This window comes from Nanorana parkeri, unplaced genomic scaffold (assembly GCF_000935625.1).
Source record: "Nanorana parkeri isolate BGI_ZX_2015 unplaced genomic scaffold, ASM93562v1 scaffold673, whole genome shotgun sequence".
Classification (NCBI taxonomy): domain Eukaryota; kingdom Metazoa; phylum Chordata; class Amphibia; order Anura; family Dicroglossidae; genus Nanorana; species Nanorana parkeri.
Genome location: NW_017306941.1, coordinates 393,942 through 404,530, shown reverse-complemented (window position 1 = coordinate 404,530; position 10,589 = coordinate 393,942). Strand labels below are relative to the sequence as shown.

General features: G+C 42.3%; 1 protein-coding gene across 1 annotated transcript in view; it reads left to right on the top strand.

The window, feature by feature from the left end:
• Window positions 1-10,384, top strand: part of ARHGAP42 (Rho GTPase activating protein 42) — a 289,730-nt gene extending 279,346 nt beyond the window's left edge. Inside the window, exons 22-24 of the mRNA XM_018563547.1 lie at window positions 1,677-1,739; window positions 5,873-5,952; window positions 9,759-10,384. Coding sequence (XP_018419049.1) covers window positions 1,677-1,739; window positions 5,873-5,952; window positions 9,759-9,847 — 232 coding nt within the window. The 3' untranslated portion in view covers window positions 9,848-10,384. The remainder of the gene's footprint in view (window positions 1-1,676; window positions 1,740-5,872; window positions 5,953-9,758) is intronic.
• Window positions 10,385-10,589: the final 205 nt, after the last annotated feature.

The following is a 10,589-nucleotide window of genomic DNA, read 5'->3' as shown; positions in this document are numbered from 1 at the left end:
GCAGGGTTTTTGTTTTTTTTACCAGCAAATAAATGTGTTATGTGCCAGTAAATCTAACATTAACCAATGCCTACTGATGCTGCTTAATTTGGCCTAAGCACCTATGCCTAAATGAGCCCTGGTTTAAAAAGGGTTACGTAATGACTGCTCTATAGCAATGTCTTGTCCTCTCCATTTGCACTGGGTTATAATGGAGCACATTGCAGAGTAACTAATAGAGATTTCCTTTTCCAACCTTCCATTAATTGTGCTAACATTTCTGACTTTGAATTTCACATGCATTAAGGTAATACATAGAATGTTCTAAAAGAGGAGGTAATAAGAGGTAGGCTACGCACAGTAATTGGCTCTTCCAACAATAAAGGTTTTAGTGTATTTTGAAAAACATCATGTTTAAAGGAGAATTATAAGGCGAGTGATTTTCACTCAGCCTCATAATGTGAGCCAACCTGTGACAATTAAATTGTCACAGGTTGGCTCAGTAGATCGGGAAGTGAACGAACACATACCGGCGCTCGCTCACTTCTCGATCCTGTCACTGCAGAAAGCCATGACAGGGGAAGGACTGGATTCCCCCCTCCCCGCTCCGATCCTCCAGCGCTGACTGGCGGAACGGACGGGGGAGGGGGCGGGTACAGTTGGCTCTGCCTCTAGACGGGCAGAGCCAGTTGTCACTCACGCAGCTGTGTGGATCCAGACATAATTGTCGGGATCCGTTCCGGCTGCGGCGTCTCAGTATACCGCGAGCTGTAGCTCGCGGTATACTGAGCTTTGGGTGACGGGAGAACGCTAGTTTGTGTCCTCCCATTACCCTTAGGAGAACTATGGGGAAAAGCCCTAGCCCCATAGTTCTCCTTCAAGACGTGTTCTAATATGGTGTGCTTCCATTCTGTTTGGGTTTTACTATAGCAGTATTAGCAGATGTACAAGTGTTAGCTGTGACAAGGTCATCTGCCGTTCAGGACCTCTAAACATCACTCTAAAACCAAAAAGGGAACCTGCTTACAGCCTCTATCTATAAATTGGGTGGAGCTTTATTATATAACATACATGGGTTATTTGCTGGGGGGTGGGGCTTAAATTGTTTCTATTTTAAACATTTTTTGGCTGCGCAAAGCCCATGGGACTGCTTTAAAACCATTCAGTATGTGCTTTGGCATATGCCCTTGCTACTTCTTTATTAAAGTGCACCCTTACTCTTGGCAGCACCTGCAATCTAGCATCAAGCTGTTAGTGCTGGCCTCCAGAGATGTCTACACATATCCTCTTTTCTTTCTGTGTCCTAAAGCTCCAAAAGTTGGGGAAATCTAAAATGCAGATATTGAATCCCAGTCATCTATTTGTCAATAAGGCCATCCGTCTGGAAAGCCGGTAAGGGTTTCCGGGCCAGCACCTAATTGTCAATACTTGCATATTAGAACACCCCAGGTTTAATGCTTTGGAGTTGCTCTAGGATAATCGTGGTTATCATCAGGCAGCTCTGAGTACCTGCACAGACAGTCTAGCATTAATATACATTGACTGACAAGGGTACAGGTAAACTTTAAAGCCACCCTTTCCACATACACAGTTACAGTTTTGCTTGCACAAAAAATGATCTAAAGTTTATTGAACTAACAACTTTTAAAATGTTTTCACTGAATAAAGGTTTTTCTTCCCTTGGTTTTCTTCTTCAGAGTGGCAGCTAGAGCCCAGCTTTTTGAAAGTGCGGGGTCACTGAAACAGTTGACGCCCGGACGGTAAGTATTAAATACTATTCGATTCTACAGACCAAGCTTATTTTGTAGTTCTATCTGGCAGCACAGCATGAAGGGTTTTGTACCATTGCAGTATTTCACATGCAATATTTTTTTCAAGAGTGGTTGCATTTAAAAGAGTTGTAAAGTCATAGTGGATATTATCATGTAGGGATGCACCGATACCAAGTAGTTTGGCAAATACTCGTACTTGCCCAAATGCTCCGATACTTACACCCATTACCGGAACTTCCGGTCAGAAGTAGATTTCCTCTGGCCGGCAGTCCCACGAGGGAACATGGAGCAGGCAATCAGGAAGCTGGGCGATGGGTAATGACTCTCTGCCCTGCTTTCTGCTTCACCTGGAAGCCAACTCCATGCTGTTCGGCTGGCTTGGTGATGATTGGCCGGGAACCCGGCTCCATGCTAGGGAAGCACCAGTAGCATTGTTCAGTATCGGCGTGTACCAAAAGATGAATATCGGTACTCGTGCCCGATACCGAAAAACTGGTACCGGTGCATCCCTATTATCATGTTATAACATCAGCATTGTAATAGGAATACATTCTATAGCTGTTTTTGCAATCAAAGCTTACTACAAAAAATCCCTTTCATGTAATGAGGGATGTCTTCTGCCATCACTTTCAACAACTTCCTGGATTTATTTAGATGTGTGAAACTATAACACTTAGGACCCATCCACACCTATGCGTTTTAATGCCTGTCTATGCATGCACACAGGATAGCCATTGCTTCAAATGGTACTAGTTCATCTGTGTGATGCGTGGATGTGCCTTGTCTGTATTTTATTCCATCAATGTGTATTATCGAGTTAGGTGATGGGAATAGCAGCTCATAATAATACATAATTGTTGATAATACATATAAATGTGCATGGAAAACCGTGTATCCAGCATTAATGCATCTGAAATGAAATAGTTAACAGGAAAAATGTCTATGACAAGAAATACGCAGTGCAGTATGCATCCGAGTACAAGGGGTCAAAGAGGCATGGGAAATTTTTCTGCTCATGCCAGATATTCCATGAATTGTTAATATTTGTTTATTCTCACAATTAATTATGTCCTCTGGGGGTAATGATATTTGGCTACTAGAGTAGCATGTTGTTCCCCGTAAAAGAGGGTGGAGGAAGTCTTTTTCCTGTCTGATGTGGTGGCAGCTGACCAATGCACTAGATAGTTACTTGTCATCCATTTGCTGGGACTTGCATTTTCTCAGCTTTTTTGTAGGCACATAGAGTACCGACATCTGTCAGCCTGATAAAAAGCAATGTAGTGTTTTGTTGCATAGCCCTTTCATAATTGCAATACTTTCAAAATAATTTCCATGGACACATTGCTGCTTAGCTGGGGGAAGGACAACATACCACACACAATGTACAGGGCACCCGTTAAGACATCTTTTACATGGGAACATTAAAAGAGAACTATGGGGTAAATGTTTTTCCCCATAGTTCTCTTAAGGGTCACGGGGGGACATATACTAGCGACCTCCCGTGACCCAAAGCTCAGTATTTTGCGGTATACTGAGACTGCCGCAACCGGGATGGAGAGACATTACTCTCGAGATCCACCCAGCTGCATGAGTGACAGAGGCAGAGCCAGCTGTACCCGCCCCCTCCCCGTCCGTTCCTCCAGTCATTCGCTGGAGAATCGGAGCGGGGAGGGGGGAATACCTGCAAGGAGCCGTGACTGCAGGGAGATGATCGAGAAGTGAGCAAGCGACGGTATGTGTTCGCTCACTTCCCGATCTATTGAGCCAACGCGTGACAGTTTCATTGTCACACATTGGCTCGAACTATGAGGATGAGTGATTTTCACTCACCTCATAGTTCTCCTTTAACTTATTTTTTTTTATTTTCAATGCCACTCTGATAAATATTGTTATAAAAAGAGTTATGTTATTAGGTGGCAATGATTGCGTCAACAGGCAGAAAAAAGATTGTTTGTGTATGGGAGATCTTTACTGAAAGTTTAGGTAATTTCTTGGGGCAAACTGAAGATGCGTCATTTACCAGCTTGCTCTAAAAAAGTATCAGCTGGCAGTATGACAGCTACTGTAAGTAGTTATTATCCTTGTCTCTGTGTTCTGGGTTCAAATCCCACCAGTGATAACATCTCTGATGCTCCCCTCTCATACTGGTAGGCTAATTGGTACCTACTAAACTGACCCTAGAGTGAGTATATGACCAATGTGACCCTGGAGTGAGTGTATGACCAAACTGTCCTTGGAATGAGTATATGGCCAAACTGACCCTGGAGTGGGTATATAGCCAAACTGACCCTGGAAAGAGTATATGGCCAAATTGACCCTGAACTGGGTAAGCACCAACTGGGAAGGGACTGATGTAACTTGTACTTTTTCAATAGAAATCATACTAGTAGATTATTTGTATTTGACCAAAACAATCCTGTGGGTATGTGACTAGCTGTATCCTGAAGTGGGTAAGTTTCATCTAGCCAGGGACTGATATGACTTGTTCCAGATGTTCCTCTTACCTTCAAACAGACCCTGTAGGTATGTGAACAGACCAGGTTCAAATCCCACCAGAGATCTGCATGGTGTGCCTCTCTCCTTCATAATCATACTGACAGGTTAATTGGTACCTGACAAAACTGACTCTGGAGTGGGTATGTGACCAAACTTAACTTGGCGTGGGTATGTGACCAAATTGACACTGAAGTGGATAGATTGACCCTGGAGTGGGTATGTGACCAGTTTGACCCTGGGGTGGGTAAGCTCCATTTGTGGGGGACTAATGGGATTTATTATGGTTAAAAAGTGCAGTATTGTCAATATTGTCTTAATATTGTAAAGGCAAACGTCATGAACCTTTACACAAGGATAAAGCTCTTTTTAACCAGGTCTGTAAGATGTAGCTGATGGCTTTTTTTTATCCTTATTATTTAAATCTATGGCAGCAGTGAATGTCACATAGCTGCTTTACATGTCAATAGTTCCATGAATTCTGAAAATGTATTTAGCTTGTACAATGTACAGCCAGTGTTAGGGTACATGGGGTACCCAAAATGCTTTAATAGAGAATTAAATACAAACCTTTTTTGTTTTAAATTCTCTTTTGGGTCACAGAAGTACAGTCACTAATGTACTTCGGTGTACCAAAGTCAGCCTATAGTAGCCTATTGCCCACTAGACTGACAGTAAGTTGAGGAATTAGCAGTCACACGATCACTCTGCTCTTGATATAGAACTGGCGTGTGACAGCTGTAGGGTCCTACGCTGAGATAAAAACTGGGAGCAACTGTCACTTGTAAGGAGTTTCTAAGGCAATTTTAGTTGCCATCAGAAGGATCAGCTACAATTTTTACGTTTTTTTATGAAAGATATAGGGGGTTATTCGGCAGCTGAGTGAATAAACGAGCCGAAATGAAGGGAGCCGAACGCTATTCGGGCTATTCACTTTAGCCGAGTATGGCTGATTTCAGCCGTACATCGGCTGGCGTCAGCTCCCTTCGGTTCAGCCAAACATGCTCAGTATGCTGGGCTGAGCCGCAGCGAAGAACCTGTTCAACTCAGCCGATCCAACATGTGGATCGGCTGAGCCGAACACCCGGCAGTTCACTCGCTGCCATTCTCCCCTATTCTCAGAAGGGGCGAACAGCAGTGAGTGAATAGCCAAATGGCATTCGGCTCGGGTTATTGTGTTCACTACCTCAGAGGTAGCGAGCAAACTAAAAAAAACAAAACATGTTAATAAAAGAAAAAAACGCGTGGGATCCCCCTCCTGATCCATACCAGACCCTTCAGGTCTAGTAGGAAAGTTAGGAGGGACACCAAGTTAAAAAGTAAAAAAAACAAATGTGTATGAGATGGGGTACAAGTACACCGCTGGCTCTGCCTATTTGTTAACATTGTGCGGCAGCTGTCAGATGGGTCTTCTCAGACCGAATAACCTGCATTAAAATGATAGATCGATTGTATATTTCTTATTTTATTATTGTAGAGATGCTCTGTATGTATAGAAAAGTATTTCCATTAACTGTAGCTTAAGTATTTAACACTTGAAATTGAATGTATTCTTGTGTATGTCTGTAACCTAATTGTATGTTTTCATTTTTCAACTCACTGTTTTATTTTTAATTGTCGTTTTTAAGGCAAGCAAAAGCAATGTATTCGTGTAAGGCAGAACACAGCCATGAGCTCTCCTTCCCCCAGGGGGCGCTATTCACCAATGGTAAGTCTGTGCTTCTACATCAGATCACTTCGGGCTCTCTGTAATTCTGCCTTCTATTCGGAGTGTTATATAGTCAGGATTTATTTTCTTTGATCTCTTCTACTTCATTCCATTTTCTACACCATCATTTTTCTTCATTTCAGTATGATCATGAGAACCTCACCTTTCCCCATAGTTCCTGTCCTGATATATTCTTGAATTGAGGCTGATTTTGTGTTATTGTCTGTACATTTTTTTTTTTGTAGCGCACTCTAGAAAAAACACTGTTCATTAATAAGTAATCACAGTGAATAGCTATCTAGCAATTTACTTTTGAATGAACTGCATGGAAATAGAATAATGTTTCATAAAGATTTTACATCTGACAGAGGCGATAGAGTATGTATGCAGGGATCCCAACCTGCCCCCCCCCATCCCCTCATATGATGGCAGATAGCATGAGCAGCAATAGCTTATTTGCTATCTGCTGGGGTTTTTTTTTTATTTTTAGTATTCTGACAGCTGCTGCCGTAATATCCAATAGCAAGCTGGCTATTGTACCCACCCTCTGCTGCTGTCAATCACTAGACGAGGACCTGATGGAGAACTTCAGGTCCCTTTCTGCTGATTGACAGCAGCAGTGGGCGGGTGCAATAGCTAGTCTGCTATTGGCTATTGCAAAGTGAAATAGCCAATAGGAATCTAGCTATTCATTCCTATGCTTTTTTCTTTTCTATGGCGGGCGGCCCGGATGTCAGGAAAAAAACTCCAAAAAAACAGATCGCAGGGAAAGGTTTATTCGTGCTAGATATAGCAGAGTAAACTTTTCCGGGAGAAAATGTATCTCTCCCGGGCGGCCAGGAGCCGCTATCTAATAGCGGGAGACTTGCGGAGCGTCCGGGAGAGTTGGGATGTCTGTGTATGTGGCGTAGCACTGCTTGTATGTGTTGCTTGCCTTTAAGGAGAACCTGTCATGATTACGCAAGTATTTAAATATTTATTTCTCTTTATTCAAAAAGGCTTATGAGAGATTTATAGAATGCACCCTGAGGTTTTACAATTGCTGCCCTGACCTAATGTTTCCCAGCATTTGTGTGTGCAGTGTGAAGTATCAGACCACTTTAAGATGGAGGCAAGCAATTATGTTGCTCTGTTGTTTGATACTGGTAAACTCCAGACCTGGGAGGTGTTTGATCCAAAAATCAGCAAATTTTGAGGCCTGCCATTTGTGTTGTCAGAATGCCTCCTTTGGTGCCAACAATTGATTCTGAGGGGGACCTTTATTAACTTTGTCACGGAGCAAGGCAATGCTAAACATGAGTAAGAGATTTACTGAAAAGTTATAACTTGGTTCATAAATACCTCCCGGGGCCAGTTCACGCAAGATGCGTTGGGGCCGCACTGGACACCTTTTCCAGCATAGCCTCAACACAGAGACAGGAGGCAGTTTGCTTTGTTTTAAATGGGCTCTTGTTTCTTTGTTTTGTTTAATCTCCACACACTATGAACTTCCTTATGGGATATACCACATGATGAAATTCATACCTTTTAATATTTGTTTACGTTCTTAATATCTCCATATAATCAGACCTGAAGCGCCAGATATCACCATCAATATGCACAGTTTGCACTATTGCAGGGTCACTATTCATATGGAGAAATGTCGTTTTGCTAATCCAGAATTATTATTATAATATACCCATAACATTCCTTCTACAATCAGACATGTAATTAACCACTTGCTGCCCGGAGCAATTTCTTATATTTGCACACATGATAAAATCTGAATTTGTGGCTAGAAAACAGCTTCAGACCCCCAAACAATGATATATTTTCTGAAAGTAGAGGCCCTGTAGAATAAAAAGATGCTAGTTGCAATTTTTTATGTCACACAGTATTTGCTCAAATGTTTATCAAACAAGTATTTTTAGGATAAAATACACTAAAATGAAATTTAGTGCACAGAAACAGAATATAATACCCAATTTTTTGGTAACATATAAAAGATGGAGTCACACCGGGTAAATAGATACCAAACATGTCAAGCCTTAAAATTACGTGCGTTCGTAAAAAAACTACAATAACCAGAATTTCCCATAGACGACTCTTTAAATGCTTTTAGGGCTCATCAGTTTAGTGCTAACAGTGATTGATGGGCCTAGAAATATTGCTCTCACTGCGACGCTCACGCATGTAGGCGCATTTGACACGTGTTTGCACGTTGGGGGCTTAAATATTTTTTTTTTTTGTATTTACATTTTTTTCTAATTTCTGCTTGCTGGTGGGAAGGGTCCCTAAAACCTAACCCTGACCTAAGTGTCTCTGTTTAGACTGCAAATCTGTCTAATCTTCAGTAATACATTTGTTACAGACCTGTGAAAATATATTGCAGTAGGCTGCTCGGGATTACACAGGTCACAAATACACAAAATCTGCCGCAGAGACTTTGCTTAAAGGGAGGCGGCCTGGTTGCATCTAGCTGTATTCCTTAATAAATGCCCCCTTCTGTGAATGAAGATTTCTTCAGCTTACAGCTGTTGCTCACCTCACCCCAAACCTGAGGTCTTGTCTTGGATTTCTTTTTATAAAAATCATTTCTGTGAAGATATTGCACAATTTTCCTTGCTGCTAAAGCCCAATTTGTCAAAGAAATAGATATTCAGTCAGATTGACATTTCACTAATAGCCTTAGTTTTTATAGGTTTGCCTCCATTTGCTACAGTGTGATTAGGTATGACTGTGGAGTCCAAGAATTAGACTTAAGGGTCTATTCACTAAGCTGCCGAGGGCAGCCGAGTGAAAAACCGACCCCAAGTGAAGTGAGCCAAACACTGTTCGGCTATTCACTTCAGGCTGGTACGGCTGATTTCAGCCGTACATCGGCTAAAATCAGCCGTACATCGGCTTGCTTCGAGTGGCTTCGGGTTGGCCGAACATGCTCAGCATGTTCGGCCAACCCGAAGTGCAGAAGGAGTTCAACTCAGCCGATCCAACATCTGGATCGGCTGATCCGAACCTCCGGCAGGCTACTTGCTGCTGTTCGGTCTATTCTTATAGATGCCGAACAGCAGTGAGTGAATAGCCGAATGCCGCTGAGCGGCATTCGACTCGGCTGTTCTGCTCGGTCCCTCAGAGAGACCGAGCAGAACAGAAAAATAGTTTAAAAAGTACAAAAAAAGTAAATAGAAAACGATTGAGCAGAGCTAACAATGACAGCTAGCTCCGCCCAACAGTTTTCTATTGGCCGGCGTTTCTGCTGCCGTCAAAAAAAAAGAAAGACAAAAAAACTCTCCCGGGCACTCTGGGAGTCTCCCGCTCCTGGCCGCCCAGGAGAGAAACACTGCTGTGTCTTTTTTTTCTTTATTCTGACACGGACCCGTGTCAGAATAGAAAAAAACCCAAAAACTACCGAAGGGGTCCTGGGGCCGAAGCTAGCCGAAGGATCGGCCGAAGCTACGGCTAGAGCCTTCGGCTGCTTCGTGAATAGACCCCTTAGTGTAGTAAGTCATTGATACTCAGTAACAGCCATGGTCAGCACTCCCCTCTTCCTTACCACCTTTCATCTACAGTACAGCGCTATGTGAGTATCTTGTGCTAAGGGGTGTGGCTGTTACTCAGCTCTGCCAGCATAGAACACTGAAGTGGAAGTGCAGGATATACAGGAAAAATAGGTATTTTAAAGCCTTCCCGACCGCAAATCAGCTAAAATTTATAGGACTATAAAAGAGACAAAAAATATGAGACTTGATTTTGAGCTGTAACTTTATTATCTTGGCCAATTTTACATGGCAAATCTTATGGATCTCCATCTTTTGCATGTTATCCAGTGCACCGATCTGTGGAGCCAGGCTGGTTAAAGGCGACCTATGAGGACAAGACCGGATTAGTTCCAGAGAATTATGTTGTCTACTTCTGATGATGATGGCGGACAGCTGTATTTTCATGGTATCCATGGTGACAAATCAGAAGACACGGTATAACGATGAGCCACATGAAGAAGAGTATAGGCTTTTGTAGGCCTATATGGTTGGTGGAAACTTTAGAAGGATGGTCCACTGAGACTTGCTATAAAGACTTTAATTTGTGCATGGATACTATATACAATGATATGGTTATGTTGCTACGTATGTGTCCAAAAGTGACCATAACCCTAAGAGATTCGGTACTTAATTCATGGTGGAATTGCACTGATCCCTTTATCCGGACCCACCAGGATATCCTCTGAATGACATGGTTTGTGAGGGTAGATTGTTGACCTAAGTGCATACTCTTTGCATTAATAATTTACTTTTTAATAACTATATTTTATCTTCACATTGTATGTACAAGTGGGTATTTAAATGTGATTTAATTGGCCAACAAATCACTAACGTTGCCCTCCATGAAGGCTATAGGTATTGATGTGTATGAGATTTGATTTTAATACAAGTGTCTTGTCTCTGTAGAAGGTTCCATGCCTAGTTGTGTTCTCTGCAATCAATATACAATGGCACATTTCACAGATTCTAAATTCCAAGTAAACCATTGACCATAACATAGACATGAAAATGACACAATGTACAGAAGGCCTCTCCCGATGCTTGTGTGTCATTTAACAATTTTTGTACCGCTCCATGGGCCCCTGAATACCTTGGTGCCTAATATGCAAATAGTGACAG